The sequence below is a fragment of the Topomyia yanbarensis genome, chromosome 3 (genome assembly GCF_030247195.1).
Source record: "Topomyia yanbarensis strain Yona2022 chromosome 3, ASM3024719v1, whole genome shotgun sequence".
In the NCBI taxonomy this organism is placed as follows: Eukaryota; Metazoa; Arthropoda; class Insecta; order Diptera; family Culicidae; genus Topomyia; species Topomyia yanbarensis.
This window is the reverse complement of record NC_080672.1, coordinates 73,104,908-73,124,737: the sequence shown is the minus strand read 5'-3', so window position 1 is coordinate 73,124,737 and position 19,830 is coordinate 73,104,908. Positions and strand designations below refer to the sequence as shown.

Sequence of the window (19,830 nt, the reverse complement as noted above, 5' to 3'; positions counted from 1 at the left end):
AAGAATCGAACTCATATAACTTACTAACTAAAAAGGAACGACCCTTTAGTTTGGTGGAGAAGGAAATAATGTCTTTGATCTAGCCAAAATCGATTGGTGAAAATATATGGGAAATTTCGTCGATTGTTTGGTTCTGCTCCTGAGGGATTGAAAAAGGAAAGCCCAGCCTTAATAATATAAGTGAAGGAAATAAAAATAATTTTGTATGTAAAATTAGTAATTTTATTACATCTCAACATATTTAAACGCTAAGCGTGAAATTTAGAGTATTTAATAAAGAGTATTCTATGTAATTGAAAACAACATATTTGATCAAACTATTTCAATCACCTTAAGGTTTGTGAACAATTAGATCCCATGTATCCTTTAGTCGTAATTTTAGAACATCATCAGCACTGAGTTCTGTTGTTCCGTAGCTAAGAACACTATACTTAGAGTAGAAGTATAGCACGCCACCAGTCCAGATAGCGAGAAGTGTAGAGAAAATCAACGACACGAGTTGCACTCTGATAAACTTTTTGATCATTAACTGAACGTGTTCCAACACGAAGCATAGCAACAGGATTTTGTAGACTAATGCAGGAAGATAGTTGTATAAAAACAACGTTCGCTCCATGAAGAAATATGGCAAATAATGAATGAAGTACCCGGCTAGGAAGATCTCACCACCAAAGCGAAACTTCTGCCATTCGTCATCCTCAAGATCGAAGAACTGCCGGCGACGTCGGATCAAGTAGAATACTAGCAAACCAACGTACGCGACGATGGCAAGCGTTGCCGAGTACCAGGTCACTAGGTTACCTAAAAGATGAATCTGGGCATTGGATGCGCCATCGACCCAGTAGGCAATGCCTTTATCCATCAAAGGCCACTCGAACGGTTCCGAGGAGTACATGTGACCTTCCAGCTTTTCCGCATGGAACAGCATCTTCAGCTGTAGCTCGGAAAACTTTTCCCAGAACGATAATCTCGTTGGCTCAGTAGGAATCATCTCGGTCGTCAGTAGCTTTGCCAGCACATCCTTCTTGTCCTTATCCTGGGTGTAGCGATGTTCTTCGACGTTCCAAATGGTGTCAATGGTGAACTGCCTTTTATCGGCTGCGATTTCAAACTGATTAAAACCCCAGTCGCCCAGCTGTTCTCCTGTATACTTTAATGCAGCGGACGTATCGACGTGAACCAATCGCACCTGAGAAGTGATCGCATTCCATTTATTGTTTGAGTCTTTGGCGTTAATGATCTGAACCTTCCACAGCAGATTAGCCGGCATCGATATGTTATAATCGATGTAGCAGGACACCTCCTGGCTCAATGGAGTCATCGGTGATGCCACGTCATGGCTGTTCAAGGCCCGGCTCGTCACACCATGAACCAACTGAACAACATCTCCGTGTTCTATGTAATCCGGCTCATCTTCAATGGCTATATTTTCTTTGCCCGGTCGCTTCACAATCCACCAATTGTTCACATCTTTGAACCCGTAGCAAGTCACCTGCTGCTGATGACTTGATCCTCGACCATCTTTGTACTTGATTGGATAGACGTGGGCATGTGAGTGTAACCAACAGACTCGACCATGCGTGTGTTTCAAGGTAATCTGCGAGCCGTGCTGTATTCGCAAAGGTTGACCTTTGGTAATTGACGCTAGGCCGCCTTCCAGTGACGCCTGGAAGGCGCTGGTCATCACACTATCGTGGGGACCCGCTTTGTACAGACTGTTCAGATGGAGATAGAAGCAGCCCAGGTAGAGGCCTACTGAGATCGTAATGAAGAGGGCAGCTTTTACGACAGTTTTGATGATAAGATAGAGATTGGACTGAGAACGATCGGGGAGCTGCATCCAAACATGGCGACCGATGATGTAGCAGGCAAGGAAATAGCTGTAGAATCCGATGTATTTCACACAAACGCCGGCCGTTAGCGAGAGTGCTGCCAGGGCACCGAATGACCACCAGCGGGCGCTGAACGGGTTGCTGTTGAGGAATTTGAAAACGAACAGTATGCCGACACTGGAGAAGAGCAGCAGCATCGGTTCCATGAGGATAAACCGGGAGTGGGTCAGCAGGGCATTGTCTGAAGGTAGAAACGGTTAGGTTAGTTATGTTTATATTTTCTGTTTGTTTTGTAGTAGGAAGTTACCGAAAATGATGAGAAGTCCTCCAATGATACACATTCGCTGACTAAGTCGGATCTGTCGTAGGATGCTGTACACTACTGGACCAAGCAAGCTACCGCATAGTGCGGGGATGAAGCGTAAAGCAAAGACCGGGACGCTCTGTAAAAATAAATGAAAGTTTTAAAATCCATAAAGTACGGTTTTTGTTTTAGTGTTTCGGATTCTCCTCCTCAGTAACTAGCACCAACTGGGTGTCTAGTTAGACGATGTATCTAAGCTAGTACCCAAATTAGCACTAGTTAGACACTAAAATCCAAAAAGTCACACGTCTTGCGTGAACACTAAACAACTGGCTTATACCGAGTGATGTCTCGATAGTAAGCACAGAAGTTCTGTTTGCCGACGAAGAATATGAACCGAAACTGTCTTATGGTTTGAAGACCCAAACGCCTGAGACATCACTCGGTATAAGCCAGTTGTTTAGTGTTCACGCAAGACGTGTGACTTTTTGGATTTTAGTGTCTAACTAGTGCTAATTTGGGTACTAGCTTAGATACATCGTCTAACTAGACACCCAGTTGGTGCTAGTTACTGACGAGGAGAATCCGAAACACTAAAACAAAAACCGTACTTTATGTAAGGTATGTGTCCTTATGCAAAAAAAATTTGGTATCGTCCAAAATTTTCCCATTTGGGAATTTGTTTAAAATCCATGTTTTCGGAAGTAAGTGTAAAATATTAGCAAAAGCCGAAGATCTGATGTCTGCTGAACAATATATTATGTTTATTTTAAATTTATTCGAAATATTTGGTAACCCTATCAGTTTGTCAGATACTGATGGGACGTCGAAACGCAAATACCAATATTATGAATTTTAAACCCTTTTTGCATTAAATGGTTTCAACCCAATTTTTTTCTTAGGAAATAATATAGCAAAAGATATCACTGAAAAAAGTTTCATCTTCAAATTTATGTAAACTCAGACGCATTTATTGTAGATTGATGCAATACCTTTTTATCTCTAAATAATGACAGGTGAATTCTAAATTCTTATACTAATGTCGTTTTTGTTTGAAGCGGAACTAAGGCAGGTTCTAACCATAACTGCTGTCAAAAGGTTTGAACTGACAGCGGTTGGGGTTAGAACCTGACTCAGCTTCGGGGTCAAGCAAAAGCGCCATAAGAGTTTAGCACGAGTGGGCTGAGACATTTGACAAATTAGGATGTTGGGCCAAATGAAACAGTGAAAACGGTTTTACTCAACCACAGGCCTTTTCTAATGGGCTCGTCACTCCACAACAATGACGACCTACAGCCGGAGATCGACAATTGGTCGAGCTTAGTTCTGTCGATTAGCACTCACAGCGGCATCTATAAGGTCAACTGCTTGGCACCCAGATTGAAACCGCACCTGGAGCGTTCCGGCAAAAAGTGGGCACCAACCTGCGGCAACAATGACGAAAGCCACGGGAGAACACTGGCATTACCTTAACTACCTTGTTCGGAACTACGGATGTTCGGAAGATGCCAAGTGCATTCAATATATTCTAGGGTATGCTCTCATTTGATCTACTTCTAACGGTTTATAATCCGTTTCGGGGATTATTGTCTCCGCCTATGGGCCATCGATTGATCTCGGTGCGACCATCAGCGATTGCTTTCTAGATGGATCAGCAAAGATCGTGTAGCATACCTCAACAGCACTAGCCGCCAAACGCAACTACAACCAGATCGACCTAGAACTTGTCATCTTATTTGTAATAAGCAAGTGTCCGCTCTTGTGCCTCTTAGGCTCAAATCAGGGCTTCGCAGCGCACACCAAAAACTATCTACAATGCTCTTACGTTGTCCTTCTACTAATTCACCATTAAGTATGTGGCCACAGACAAGCTTGGATGCGCTGACATCCAGCCTCGGGCCGGCTATGGAGATTGAGAACAGTCCATTATCTTTTTCCGGTCTAAACCAGCCTAGATACGGTGTGACATCCGGTGGGTTGGAGTATCTCCGTTAAGAATCGATCCACTGGGTTCCTGCTTCCATGTTGTAATAGGCGACTGAAAACAAGGGTCCTCAAGTCAAGGTGTTTTTTCCGTGCCGAGGACTGAATGGCTTGCGGGAGCAAAATATACCAATCGTGCACGGAACTCATGCGGCTTACCCTTGCAGTTTAGACGAATCTCTGACACAGTAAACTTTTGTTTTTTTACAAATCGTGGAATTCAAATAAGGGTCATGTCCCTTGTACCCATTTCGGGGTTCGCTATAGGCGATTATAAGCCAACGTGTTTGGTGTCTTCTAGTGGCTGATGGTGATGAAAAGTTTAAAGCTCTGATCAACTATGGTTAGAGTAGCAAAAATTAATCTTCACTATAAACGTACAGCAACTATGAATCTATCCCACCTTTTGCAAGGAGGTAAAGCTTCCATAGCTTTGATTCAAGAACCGTATTTCCATTGAGGAAACTTCTATGCTGGGAAGCTACTTAACTCCGTCTTCGTAGCTTTTAACAAAAATGGCATGACGACTCCACGTCAAATGCCTCGTGCATGTAAACTTGTGAACGCATATCTTCTATCCGACCTCGCAATGCGTGATATTTGTGCTGTCACAGACAATATGACTATTGCTAATAAAAACAGGAAATACGTGTATTGTTCGGCATATTTGCCGCATAATGAACCATCACCTTTTGATGATTTTATAAGGGTTGTATCACACTGTAGCAGAAATGGGTTTCCACTCATAATCGGCGGTGATGCAAATTCCCACCACATAATTTGGGGCAGCTCAGATATCAATTGATGGTTAAGTAGCACAAATTTGCAAATACTTGCATATACTTCTTTCGTGCCCAACTTTTTTTCTTGTGAATGTAGGGTTTCAAAACTATTTTTCCTTGAAAACGGTGGAGTCAAGAAACATGAAAAGCCTTTTTTCATAAAGATAAGTGCTTCCCTCGCAGTGCTACAAGCTGTTCAATTTTTACCTTTCAATGCTCAATACAATTCTTTTACAATATTTACAATAGTCCACTTGCGTGGAAAACGTAGCCAAAGGCTCTCTAAATGGATAAGTTTAATCACACTTTAACAAAAGCACTGTTTTGAGCGACTTAGTGGAATGTTATATTAAACACTTTAAACCGTTGTCTTCCGTTTTAATTCCACTATGATGAACAAAATGCAAAATTGCACTTTTCTGTTACAGATACGTATTTCGGCTACGACTTGCAGCCTTCTTCAGTGTATTGTATCAGAAAATTCTGATACAATACACTGAAGAAGGCTGCAAGTCGTAGCCGAAATACGTATCTGTAACAGAAAAGTGCAATTTTGCATTTTGTTCATCATAGTGGAATTAAAACGGAAGACAACGGTTTAAAGTGTTTAATTAAAGTTTAATCAGTTTACAATAATATTGCAACATAACGAAGATATATGAAAAATTCATTTCCCGTCGTCAACTGCTCAATCAGAATCCAATCAGACTAATTGCAATAACTTCAATTCGGGAGCTGATCCTCGTAACTTTTTAATACTCAAACAAAAGGCAATAGTCACATTTATTAGCCTTACTGGATTTTGTGAGTAAATCTTGCCTCAATCAAAAGTTATAGATGTTTGAAAACGTTGTTGTCCACAAACATACAGGGACATGAAGGGGTTAATGTAAGAAATTACTCATTTGCATGATCTGGCAGAGAAGAGGTGTTAGATGCAACTCTCTGCTCTGACGGTATTATGCATGAGTTGGCAAACTGGAATGAACCGTCGTTATCTGATCTTAAGTACATCGTCTTTGACCACTTAATCGTCTAGATGTAGCAACCTCTTGCGGTTCTACTGTGTACTAATTCAATTTTGAATAAGTTGTAGTAAAAAATTGGATTAATTGTGTGGATATGCTAGAATGTAAATTACCACTCCTTTTTATTAAACCATTGATGCGTGTAGATCCTTTTCGGATTTTCGGTTAATCGAAAATTGACTCACTTCCCCCAACATCTGGTGTGAATACTGACAGTTGCGAGAAGCGTGCTCTTTCTAATTCCTTAAAAATGGGGCAAAATTGATCAACATCAAAGAAAAGAAGCACAATCGCAGAGGTGCTCTCTTCAACAATGCTTCAGCTCAGTGTATAGAGCCTTCGAAGCACAATATTTATCGAGTGCAAGCAAGGCTGGAGAAAGGTCAAGGTCACTATTCAATTGCGCTGAAGGATGTTCTATTGAAAGATATTCACGGGTGTCTCTTTTCAATCCCTTCTAACTCTTACATTCCCAGTTTCAGTGGGTTTGCTTAAAGTTAATTGTTTGATTCTCTCCAAATAACGAACAAAACTGTATCTGGTTGAAACAGAAATTGAAGGAGATAAGTGGGAGGGCAGGGAACTTCCGCTTTATAGTCTTCATCAGAATGAGGTTCTCTTTTACATTACGTGGAATCCCAAGTAATGTTTGAAGAGTTCTGATGTTTTGATGCGACTAGATTTCTATAATCCTGATTCGCGGGCAGTTTGTTGGGGAGTTCTGAGAACTAAGTCGATTACAGAGGAAATATAGCAGTATTTGTGCAGTATGGACGACCGCTCTCTGAAATTTCTGCTGAAAAAGGGTTATAAACTGAACTATGGCTTCCAAAAAGTGTCGGCGAAGGTTTATAAACATAAATCGGTTTAAGCCGAATTTGAATGACAATATCTCTTCAAGGGTGTTGGCGTTTTCATCAACACTGATTCCTGATAAAGTCCTTCTGATTCGAAAAAAAAACTTATTTAATCTACTAGTCTCGTTGAGACTTGAAACATTTGTGCAAAGTTTTTTCCAACCACTTCGCTCAGAGGATCGTAGCTCATTTCTGTATGCTTTGCGAGCCAACTTAAATGCCTCCAACCCGTCCCTGCGCCTGCGATTTCAAGCTCTTCTACATAATTTTTAGAGTCGAACAAATTCTGTATTCCACCAAAATGTCCCTCTAGAAGCACGCATATCTCGAAGCGGACAAGCCTCTTGGTATGCTGCTGCTCGGAGTCAGTTTGTTTTATTCCCGGTTTCATCCAAGTCACTTGGAGATTCAATCGTCGGACGATACCCATGAAACCTAGCCGTCAAGCCCTCTTCGTAGAGGTCCCAGTTCGTAGATTTTGGATTACGATATGGGATGATCTCTAGCAAGACGTTTAAATGATCGAAGAGGATGTATTTATGATCAGATAACGACGGTTTGAATTCGTTTGGTACGAGTCAGTTTGCAAACTCATCCGTAATACTGTCCGAGCAGAGAGCTACATCTAACACCTTCTCTGCCAGCTCGTGCAAATGTTGGGCGATTTCCTACATTAAGTATGTGCAGATTTGTACTGCATAAGTACTCCATCAATTCAGTGCCTCTCAAATTGATAGCTGAGCTGCCTCAAATTATGTGGTGGACATTTACATCACTACCGATTTTGAGAGGAAACCCATTTCTGTCACAGTATGATACAACCCTTTTGAAATCATGAATACGTCTATTATTCGGCATATTTGCCGCATAATGAACCAATAATGTTTAAGTTATCGACAGTCATATCGACTATGAGAGCACAATTATCGCGAGTTGTGAGGTCGGATATAAGACATGCGTCACCAGGCAGCTACGAAGAATTAAATTAAATTAAAGGAATTAAATAGCTTTCCAACATAGAAGTTTCCTTTGTGGAAATACGAACCAAAGCTATAGAAGACTATCCTCCCTGCACAAGGCGGGATAGATTCATAGTTGCTGTTCGTTTATGCTGAAGACTAATTTGTGTTACTCTAACCATACTCGATTATAGCACTACATATTTCATCATCAGCACTTGTTGTACAGCAACTAGATGATACCATACACGTTGGCTTATAATCGCATATAGCGAAACTCGAAATGGGTATTAGGGACACGAACATCATTTGAATCCCACGATTTGCGAAAAAACAAACGTCCACTGTGTCAGAAATTCGCGTAACACACCGAGGGTAAGACCCACAACCCCCCGTGCCCGACTGGCATATTTTAGTCCTGCCAGCCATTCAGTCCTCGGCACGGAGAAACCTTGACTTGAGGACTCCTGTTTTAAGTTGCCTTTTACGACATGGGAGCAGGAACCCAGTGGATCAATTCTTAGTTGAGATATTTCAACCTACCTGATGCCACACGGCCTTTAGGCTGGTTTTTGTCCGTAGGAAGATAATATACTGATATCAGCCTCCTAGTGGATTCCGGCCTCCTAACTTAGTTTAGATACAGGGTTGAACTTCCTCGATTTCAAAATTATTCGCTTCGATCGATGAGATTCCTATGGAGGAGTACTTTTTGGGATAAAAAGTGCCATTCTTTCAATCGAACTAACCTTTTCTCGCATTAAAGTCGGCGCTTGTCAAGTTTAACAACGCTTCATAATATCACGGAGTTCTACCAGCACCGCAGCTAATTCTAGCATATCCCAATTTATCGAACCAAAACAAGAGCTTCCTTAGGAGGAAGAGTACAAGTTTTTGTGGCTGACTTGATTCTCGACGCCGAGAATCAAGCTCTGACTAAACGAGTACCGGGTGCGAGTATCCGCGACGGTTCGACCAATTCATGTTGGATCAAAGTTTGCTCAAAAGTGTACGCGAAAAAGTGCTCCGCGTATAAGGAGTTTTCAAAAGTAGGCACGTCGAACACTTGAAAAATACGCGTAGTTAGAATTATAAATGAAGAGCTTGATGAAGACAAAAAACACGATTATTGGCGTCGTTTCGTTAACGGGTTAGCAAGAAAAACAGTACTAACAAACGCGTGGAATATTCAAGCCGATGAATATTTTGCCAAGAAGGTTTTCTCACTTGTTCGTTTGTAGAATTCATTTAACAAGTTTCTTCAGTGTAACATGGTCCCACTCGATTGGAAACGAGTGAGTGTCATCGCCACCTAAAAACAAGGAAAATCATCCTCCGATTACAACTCGGACCGGCCGATTGGAATGTTATCCTGTATACGGAAGTTATTCGAGAAAATGATCCTGTTTCGCCTCGACAACTGTGTGGAAACGAATGATTTTCTATTAGATACACAATTTGGTTTCCGCTATGGCAAAGGGACGAGAATCAAATAGTACATGCACGAAAATAGCAGATGGCATAATTCTAATCTTTTGAGATGTATAGAGTTTCTTCCTTGGTGGGAAAGAAATTTACTGACTACCTGTACACAAATTTCAATCTGAGAATCGGCTTTAAGATCTCGCTGGTTGCCACAAAAACCGTACCTATTTGATAAACAAAGCAGTTTCACACCTGCTTGTCTATTGCAGTAATTGTCTGTGTGAAATAACTCAGCGGCTGGGGTCATAAACCTCATAGAATTTTTGCTTGAAGTTTTATTATCAACAAACATCAAGAACAAATATAAGAATACTAATGAGTTTTTCACCGGGTTCATATTGATTTTGCAAAACTAGATATACTGATACTATTGTAAATAATTCAATCTACTTAAAATTTGATCTCTGGCTTGGAAGAATTTTTAGTGTCGGTAGGATCAAGAATTAACCTTGCAGTTAATTCCTGTAGGCTAAGAATCGTCTTTAAAATCTGTCAAAGCAGAAGACTATAATTACGCAGCGAAATTGGAGTTGACATCCGTGTTATCTTCCTTTAAACGAACACTTTTGTCCCACCGCATCTCACATTTCAGATAACAGATTTATCCTCCCCAATATGCATACATAATTCAATCGTAAACAGTTATGAAAGGTACAATGCGCACGGAAGATCCTAACGTTATCATCCGAAACCGTATCGTGACAGACACAACGCACAAAAAGTTGCATAACATCTTCTTTGAATACGATGTTGAAAATGCAGCATAAAGCAAACGGAACTCAAAATATCCCGCCAATTAAATTATCGCCCATTAGTGATGTAAAATAGGTCCAATATTCTTCGTTTGAAATGGCGTGTGATTTTTGCAATGCAACGCCTAATTCACCGCCCAGTAAATGTCGAGGCGAGCAACTGTTTTTCAAACCACTAATCGCACTCGTGAAGTGTAAATTTATCTTTCACCGACAAACTTGCTGCATTTATCGTGCCCGTCTCTGCACGAGATTAATATTTGCCCCGTTTAGCATGTGCGTAAGAGACACAAACCGATCGCGATTCAACTATTTGAGCGGGTCTCTCTTCGGAAGACGCCTCAGAGATCTACCGCCGAAAACAAGTTTTCGGCCAACACTGTCCTAATGTCGTTTGATTCTCAAACACGTTTACTCGATTACGAAGCGTGACATTATGAAAGTAAACTTACCGCATCGTATTCGCTACCAATTTTGGGAAATTCAAACTTCCCACTGTATCCAACGGCACTGGCAGCTCCGGCTATCAGCATCTTGCCCAGCGGTGGATGTTGATCGAAGTAGAATGTGTTCCGCAGGTATAGGGAGGCGAAGCGGCCATAGTGGATCTCGTCGAATCTATGAACGATATACCGCAACAGTTGATAATCAAAAGGTCAAAATGCTATTGTTGAAAGCAAACACTCACACGACTCCACTGGGGTGGGTTAACCGATAGAACCGTGTCACTAGCGAGACCAGGAAAAGAACCACGGAAGCGCCATCCAATTGAACTCGAATCATAAACTCGCCATCGTTATCGCGATTGTCGTCGCCAACCTGTGATTTTGGCTTTTCAGGTTCCTCGCTTATCGGTTCAAGTCTTTTGATGTTGTTTTTCAACGATTTTTCATCAATTTCGGCCAATTTGTCTTCCGCATATCGTACCTCTTCCGTGGATGATGTTTTACCTTTCTTGTGAGCCTTTCGGTTGCGTAAGCTCACATCCTGCGACTCTGGAATCGGTTCCATGATCGTTGATCTGATTTTGAAAGCTCAGCGACACCACATTTGATGCTGGGTTTTGCAATATGGGAACGTTTTTTTGTTTGTTTGTGAACAAAGGTAACTACTATTGGGCAATGTGGGTTAGCAAACAGCGAGCGAAAGAGATAGAAAGCGGCCGTATTACATCTCGACAACACAACAACTGGGAATGGACTGATCGCAGTGAATGGTGGTGTACAAGTGTAGCGTAGAAAAATGAAATGTCAGTGAATGGCGGTGTTAGTGTGGGTGAAGCGAACCAAAAAAGATCGCGTTCAATGATCGATCGACACTCAGAGAAACGGCGGTGTTGGTTTTCTGATATTTAGCCTCATTTACTGGTGCGAAGATATAGTATTTACTGACTTATTTATCTATTTATGTTTGACGTTGAAGTTGGTATCCAAAAGATGTTCCACATTTCTGCAAATAAAAACAGATTGGTTTTCTCAATCAAAAATTATACAAACATTCATTCATTAATTGGATATACTTTATTACTAATATATACTACAGACTTGTTGTGGGCAGCATGACTTCTGAGAAAATTCTGTAACAAAATTTTAAACTTGAAATCTGGCGAAAATCCAAGTATTGTGGAATTTAGGCAATCAATTTAAATTGAATCCACTAGCAGCAAATGGTGCGTTTCAACAATACGATAAATATTAGGTCAAACAAGAATGCGTGTAAATTGCTTTTATGTTTGTTATTCACTTAGTATAAAATGCCAGAAAAATATTGGGCTAAACTTCCGGTTGACTAGTTCCAAATTACCAGGTCTTTCGATTAACTTCTGCCATCCGATTCTGTAAAGCCACATCGTTTATTTTGTTTGTCGCAGAATGCCACTTTGCTATAAACTATTTTCAACAGTAATCAATGGCGTAGCCAAGAAAGAGTTTTTGGAGTTGGAAAACCACCTAAACCAAAATTAATTGGGTTGAAAAAAAAATATTTTGATGTTGAATAATATACTTTAAAATTAGAATAATAAGTGTCTGATCAGTACATTGAGAACCTATTGTTTTAAGCATTGCGAGTGCTTTTGGAAAATTGTGGGAATGGGATCTTGTAGCTGATCTCTTAGTCAGGATCCCATAGTTGTCTAAATCATATCAATATCAACAAAAACATGCAAAAACACTCCAATGGAAACTGATTTCGGATTTCTGAAACTAATCATAATCCTCAGAATTCCAATCATGTTGAGCTCACTTTTGAATGGATGTACCGAAATATGGATTAAGGACAATTTTTCGAAACGGAAGCGAAGTTGGAATAGATTGAATGCCTATGAAATATAAAACTGCTCACCGAAAAATTACGTGAATTTGCATATTTGCTGAAAATGCTATTGATTTGAGAATGCGTAGAGTGGAGATAAAAACTTGATATGATCAATAACGAGAATAATACTTTCGAAGAGAAGCAGGACAATTTTGAAAAATGTTTTCCATTTGATTTTAACATGATCGATTTTCAATAGCGTTTGATTTTTATAGATTAGAGCGGGGACAAGTAGAGCGAGGACTAGTAGCTCAGGTTCGCACGATGGTATTTTTGCACTGATTTTGATAAACAAGCATTCGTTGGAAAGGTTATACATCTGGCAACGTTTTGGCAACGTACCCGACTGAAGTTGTAGGGGAATTGCGGGTAAAACCGACACCCCACAACTTTCCCAAAAAGTCATTTTTTTATCCATTTCATAATGACAGTTAATTATTGGTACGATTATGTGGATCATTTGAAGACAAATTGGATTTACATGAGTATATCACATATCATAAAAATAAATAAAACATACGACAGCCGCGCTCATACTCGTTTAGATGTTAGATTCTGATGATAGATTTTATAATTTTAGCCGAACCGAAGGTTTTCAAATCACTTATTTTAGTTTCCATTATTATCGGCCTTTCATATGATCAACTGGGTGCACTAAATGCGATTTGAACTATTCAAGATTTTTTATTGTTTAATTTTATTGGTAATTGAAGAAATGGTTTCATTGTGTTCATTTCATTTAAGTCTCATTTGAGATCTAAAATTGGAATTTTTACTTTTTAACGACATTAAATTAGCCAGAAATTACTTGGTTGGGAAAGTTATGAAAATTTTAAGCCATTATATTTAAGTGAGAGCAAGGATGTGAAATCAGGATGATCGGAAAACTAGAAGTGGTAGGATCATTAGAAACAGACTTAAAATCTTTCAGGCTAATATCTTTTGTGTTCGGTTGGCAGGAGTCGAGCTTAGGCAGCATAACCATCAATCACTTAAGTTTACCAACATGTCTCCTGGTAACGACACACATGTCTCTCGTTACAGTTAGAACCGACGGTTGTTTCGGAACAAAGACGATTTTTTAAAATTTATTTTAAATTTCTTGAGTTCTGACGGAACAATATTAGGCATGGACAAAAATATCAAAGATTCGCCCCGTTAAGCTTCGGGTAGTGGAAAATAGTCTAATACTACGTTCACACTATGAGTTAAAACGTGTTTGAACGATATATTTATGATATTTTTCTTGTTGCTAATTATTATAACGTGTTATAACTCTGTAATGGGAACATATTATGAAGCAGCCAATTATATTACCGGATACGGACTTTTTACGAAGGGATACAGAGTATATGTACCAGTTAATCGGGTTGAATGTGACGGGGTCGTCACCGATTCGAGTTTGCATGGCGAGGATTTGCTGGAACACAGAGTTGGCTGTTTTAAAGACCCTGTGCTTCAGCCAGTGAAGATGCTGGACTGCAAACGTTTGCATTCAGCATCAGTTACAGATGACGAGAAGAGGACATATGTAAACACAGACTCTTATCGGGTGATCTTCACCGGGTCTGCTCTACCCAACCACCTCCTCTTTGACGAGGTTTGTCTACCTGTTCGCCTTTTTGTGCCGCACTAATTGCAAACAACTGGGACACTCAGGCTCTCATTGGAATAATAGGGTTCTTTATGGGAAATACGGTGGGAATCATGTGGATGATTCCTATGGAAGGGATGTTGATACGTGTCTCTGCTGTGCTGTGGGGGAAATCCACATGATCCTCCGACACGTACCGAGTACACAGCGTGAGGAGAAACTTAAGCATTCCCTTCAGGGACGCTCTAAGCGATCTTTCGCTGAAATTCTAAAGATAGCTTCGCCAGCGGTCTCTACGAGCACCTATACTAACTTGTCCACTGATGAAGACGTCTGTGATGAGCCTCATTTCCTTTCCTAAGCTTCGTTATCAAGGCCAGAAGGTGTCTCTTAAAGGTCTTCCAAAAACTCACTTTTAAACTAATCGAGGAAGTACCCCAGTAACAATTGAGGTTTTATGGTAGTTTTATAGCCAATCATGAAACTTAGATTGCACTTGTAGCGTGCTATAAAACTTCAATTGTATCTTGGGACAAGTGCAAAACCGAAGCAAGTAGCTCCCAGTCTCAGAAACCCGAGATCAAAAAAGGAGTTCCCAGCATTTTCTGGGGCATCAAAAATCCTAAGTGTGCCCATGTTTCAGCCGGAGAAAGAAACCAGCGCTGGCTTAATAAATTTTTTTGACAAAGTGGACCGTATTTTCTAGCTTTTAATATTCCTTAAAAAGCATCCTTATAAACTTCCTCACCACAGTTACAACTTTCTTGATGCAGTTAACTGCAAAATGTATTCAGTATTAATCGTTTGGATCGAGAAGACTCTTATGGAGAAGTATTTTTGGAGATCAAAAAGTGCTATTCTTTCAATCGAATCGACCTGTCCTCGACACCAGGCATTGAAGTCGCGTGCCAAACCAGAACTAGTCAAAACCCTTGCATTGCTTCCACCTACATCCCCTCTAGACGCTCAGTAAGCCACCGACGGCTTGGTGACTTTGTGGAACACCTCCCCGCACCGAGTCTAGTTTTTGGTGATTTTAATTCCCACGGTACACAACTACCTAACTCCTCGAGCTTTGTGATGACTCAATATGACCGATTTGAACACGGTTGAAATGACACGGATTCCGGCTCCTTCAGCGCGTCCGAGCGCTTTAGACTTGTCCGTCTGTTAGATATCGCTGCGATTAGATAGCCTGTGCCTCTGCCAATAGTAATCACTATTGCTAGCGGTTCAGGGCCAACGAATACAATCAATGTTTCGTATGACTTCACACGAAATATGGATTGGAAGAGTTACGCGTCCGTGTTATTCGGCAAAATCAAGTCCACACAAGAGCTTCTTCCGGAGGAATTCAACATCAGACCGTAACAGCCGCGTATAAAACCGGGTTACCCGCTAGTTATCGACAGTACGCGACGTTAGACACGCGGATGAAGAATTTGATGAAAGCTAAGAAACGGAGCTACTGGCGCTGGTTCGTTGACGGACTAACGAGAGGAACATTGATGAGCACTCGTTGGGCCCGGCCCGGTGTTTGCGAAACCGAAACTCTCGATGGTAGAGTTTTCACTTGCTCTCTTATCATGTAACAAATAAGCCCCAGGGTCAGATACACACCTAAAAAAAATAGTGTAAATTTACGTCTCCTGACCCTGACATATACGAGCATCAAAAATGACTTAGTTTTACGTTTGATTTTAATTTTACATGACGTTTAATTTCGTAAATCATGTAATTTTACTCCACATACAGCGTTTGTTCTGAATGGTAGGAAGTGTAATTTTATGTTATTGCGCATGTAAAGTATACGTTTCATGTAAAATTAAACGGAACACGGTAATGTTCCGTCATTTCGTAAATTACGGTTTGTTGAATTCTGTCATGTTTGCAATTACGTCAACGATAAAATTCAGATTTTTTTGGTGTGTAGAATCAAATTCAACTTGTTGAAGAATCTGACGAACTCTGCCAAGAGAGGCTTTTTAAATTTATTTAATAGGTTTCTTGAGGGTATCGTCCCTCAGGATTGCAGCCAAGTGAAGGTCATCGCCATCGAAAAACCAGGAAAACCAGCCTCCGACCACAATTCGTATCGACCGATCGCAATGCTGTCTTGTATCCGGAAGTTGCTCGAGAAATTATCCTATCCCGCCTCGACAGTTGGGTCGAAGCAAATGGCTTACTGTCAGATATACAATACGGCTGTTGCAAAAGGCAAAGGGACGAACGAGTAGATTGCGTTGCTATCAACAGAAATTTAAATGGTATATGCTGGCAAAGAGTAGATGGCATCAGTGCATTGTTTGCATCGTGTTCTATCGACATCACGAATCAACTACATGGGTCTTCCCCAGGGCCCATGCAACGAAACCTTGGTTTAGAGGAATGGACGTGGATCGGGATTTCTATCGTGTGACGTTTCGGCTCATGTCCCATCGCTACACGTTCGACGCTCATCTCCGACGTATTGGGCTCGCGAATAGTGGTATCTGCGTTTGTATCGACGATTACCACTATATCGAACATATTGTCTGAGCATGCGCCGATTGCTGTTCTGCCAGATCTCAACTATTGGATTCCATTCGGGCCTAAGGAACATCACCCAATGCCCCGGTTCGAGATGTACTGGCAAGCCGCGATCTCCCTTATATGTCCTTCCTAAAGAACATCAATATTCAGATTTAACTGCCCCAATTATTTTTCTTATCATTCTCCAAATTGCCCTCTTCCGCCTACCGTACCCCAACGATGGTTTGATGCGACTCCAAGACGAGACAAAACATCTCTGTCGAATGACCCAACAAACACGAGACCTACAGCACAACATCAAACGCGCAACGCGGTGTGTTGCTGATCCGCATCTGAGCCGTACTACGAAACCATCTGGAGGAAATCCTGCCGGCTCGAGGAGGAACACCCGGCGTCCCAGTACATAATGCTTCCTGATGAAGACCGTCCGAGTCTGCCGTTGATCTCTGAAATTGAAAGTTAATTATTGTCTCCCCCAGTCATTTTTGTGCACCCTCCCTCCCCTGACTCTGGTACCCAGAAGTATCATCATTTTTATGATAGTGTTTTAACGAATAGATCCGTTCGCACTCTCTCATTCTGCTACTATCGGCAAAAGGCTGATAGCACCCAGTCGTAACCGGTTAAAGGACCAAATGCCAACAATAGACTTAGACTAGCGTGACTTGTGAGAACCATCTTATCTCAACATTTGACGACTCATATTTCGAATCTATATTAATGAAAAACACAAAGCAAATCTTGTATTGCATAAAGTAAATTACATATAAATGTTATTTTATCATAAAACTATTAAATTCAATATCATCAGTTATCAAAATTTTCTTTTGTATTCACTTTTATCAATAATTTATATGAAACAATAATTGTCAAGAATCAAAAGTATCGCTTCGATGGACGGGGTCGGTCCCAGTGGCTGGCTACGTCCTTGCTACTTACACAGGATATCTAACGCTGACATATTTGGGTACTTTTCTCCAACCGATTCACGTCTAACAGCAAAGGTCATATTTCGTTGCTTCTCTCTATATTTTATCATGATCCACACTGACAGCTATCACAACAGATAGCATAACTTCAGGCATTAACCGATCTGGTGGGCTTACCGCACCACTACAAGCCCACGATCACCACCTGTAGGTAGGTGCAACAACGGCTAATCGGTTGAATGAAATCAACATCCTCTCCCTCGGTATCTACCTGCTGCATAGCATGATCATTCGTTTTCTGCTCTCCCTCACTCCAGCAGTCTCGGTTGTATTGTGCTCGCGTTCGGATCGCAGCTGTATTGCTACGTTGGGCTCTGTCGATCGTGGTGTTTTTCTTTATGTTTATTTTTTCATTTGAATGTCACTGCTAGATTGGACCACGGTAGTTACAATAACAACATCACAAAAAAGCACGTCTGTGGGCAGTTTCAATCGCGCTGTACGTCACCGTTCGGAATAAAATTGTTGCTAATTTATCGCGCATCCAACGTCAGATTGAATCGATTTTTTGGTAGTCGGATAAACGGTAAAAATTTCACCCCAATGGATGCTGGAAAGTTGCTGGTGCGATTGTGCAGAGACAAACAAAAAATCGAAAGTGTCGGGTATCTGCTGGGTTCCGAATGGGTGCAAACGAGACTGAACTAGTGCGTGACGTTGGCGGAAAAACAAAACAAAAGTCACGACAGCAAAGTTGCGTGTGTGTGATAAAAATCTAATTCACTTTTCTCTGATACACTGTATATGGGAACGGATCACGGGTTCGGATTGAGAGTGTCAAAGATCCAAAATGTTGTGCCTGTTAGAAATGGGCAAGCTGAATAAAATTAGAATATTTTAACCCGTTCGGCTCATTGGTCAATGCTTGAGAAGAACCATTTTTTCGCGCTAGTGTTGGTGCCGGAGATCCGCGACTATCTCTCGAGAGGGGTTCGCGAGACAAGAAAAGGTTGCAACTGTAGAAGTGAGTGAATAGCACTATGTACGTGGAGCTGTGCGACTCAAAAGTGTTTTGGTTTGTGCAAAGTTCAAGAAATGCAATTTTATTCTTTCAAGAGCCACTTTTCATTGAACGATTTTTCTGTGCAATCAGTTCCAACTATCAGCAGTTCAACGAATCGTAGCGAGCCTTGAGGGTTTACTTCCCTTTCACGCTTGAAAGGTTCCTAGCTGAAGGAAGTCGACTAAGTTTTTTTTCGCCTTAGTTGGCCGTGGTGCAACATTTAATACAAATCACAGTGACGTGGGTGTAGTTCGGTGGTGCTATATTGTGGTGTTTGTTGAATTGGTCTGGGCCCGGAGCGCGTGGAATGTTGAATTTTTCGCAATAACCGTGAAGAAACAGGAGGTGCAAGGAAATGTCAAAATGAAAGTTGTTTCCATTCATGTAGCCATGGATGTGTTTGTGTTGTGACTTACGATTTGGAAACAAAAGCTGGCTAACCCCATCACCTGGTAGCTCTGTTGGTTGGGTGGGTACAGCAGAGACTGAAAGACAAACGATTTCGACGGTCGGAATGCGAGAAACCTCGGCGCGGATTTTCGCATAAACGGCCATTGCATGCAATTTGTTTGTGCATGAAGGCACGCATAATTCGACGGCTCTAATTGAAGAGGTTGAAGAGCCGGGCAACTGGGTACAGGTAAGTGATTGAATTTGGGCCGTTTAGAAACGTTGAAGATTATGTAAATTTTATGAGATTCGTGGTTGAGTTGATCCGTTTGAAAAAAAAAGGTAAAGACCGTCAAGACATGAGCTCGGTCGATTTCGCTTCGACTTCGCGTCGATCATTGGTTATACCAACAGATTTATCGGTTTCATAATCAGAAATTTGCTACTGGAAATTGAGTGTTCAACGGAATCGAAAGAAAAACAGTTACACTTTTCTCGCTTTTAAAGGTGCTTTTTTAACTACTCTGCTACATTTTTGAAGCGGGTTGATTCTGTTGGGGTGCAAACACGGGGGTACTTGATAGACAATTATTTTTTGGCGGTTTTCACTGGTGGCTCCAGGAGGAGACAAGGAAGGGGGTACGTGCTCCCCCTCATTCAACCAGAAAGTCTTCCTGTGGATAAGAGTGCACACGCAAGAAAAATTGTTCCCAAAATCATGAATAAAGTGCCATGAATTCTGGAAGTCACGTTTTTAAGTTACGAAAATCGGATATTGATCAAAAATCATGTGTTTTATAACTGTGTCCCATTTTCAATCAGTAATGCTTTTATTAGTGGAGATATTTGTTTTTGTTTTGTGAACTTCAGTCGTGGTTTCCGCTATACCATTACTAAATCGATTTTATGTGCGTGAACTAGTTCACAACTTTATAAAAACAGAGGCCGAATCGTGATTTTATTAATTTCTTTTAAAACATTATTCATAGCTCGACTATGTGACGTGAACTGATTCATGATTTGT

At 41.0% G+C, this 19,830-nt stretch overlaps 1 protein-coding gene across 1 annotated transcript; it reads right to left on the bottom strand.

Annotated features, from left to right (window-relative positions):
- Nucleotides 1-260: 260 nt before the first annotated feature.
- LOC131691865 (protein O-mannosyltransferase 1-like) lies at nt 261-11,177 on the bottom strand. The gene is made up of 4 exons (XM_058978540.1): nt 10,671-11,177; nt 10,435-10,600; nt 2,140-2,275; nt 261-2,073 (listed from the first exon to the last, which is right to left on the bottom strand). The coding sequence occupies exons 1-4, from the start codon at nt 10,991-10,993 to the stop codon at nt 332-334; spliced, it is 2,367 nt and encodes a 788-aa protein (XP_058834523.1). The 5' UTR covers nt 10,994-11,177; the 3' UTR covers nt 261-331.
- Nucleotides 11,178-19,830: the final 8,653 nt, after the last annotated feature.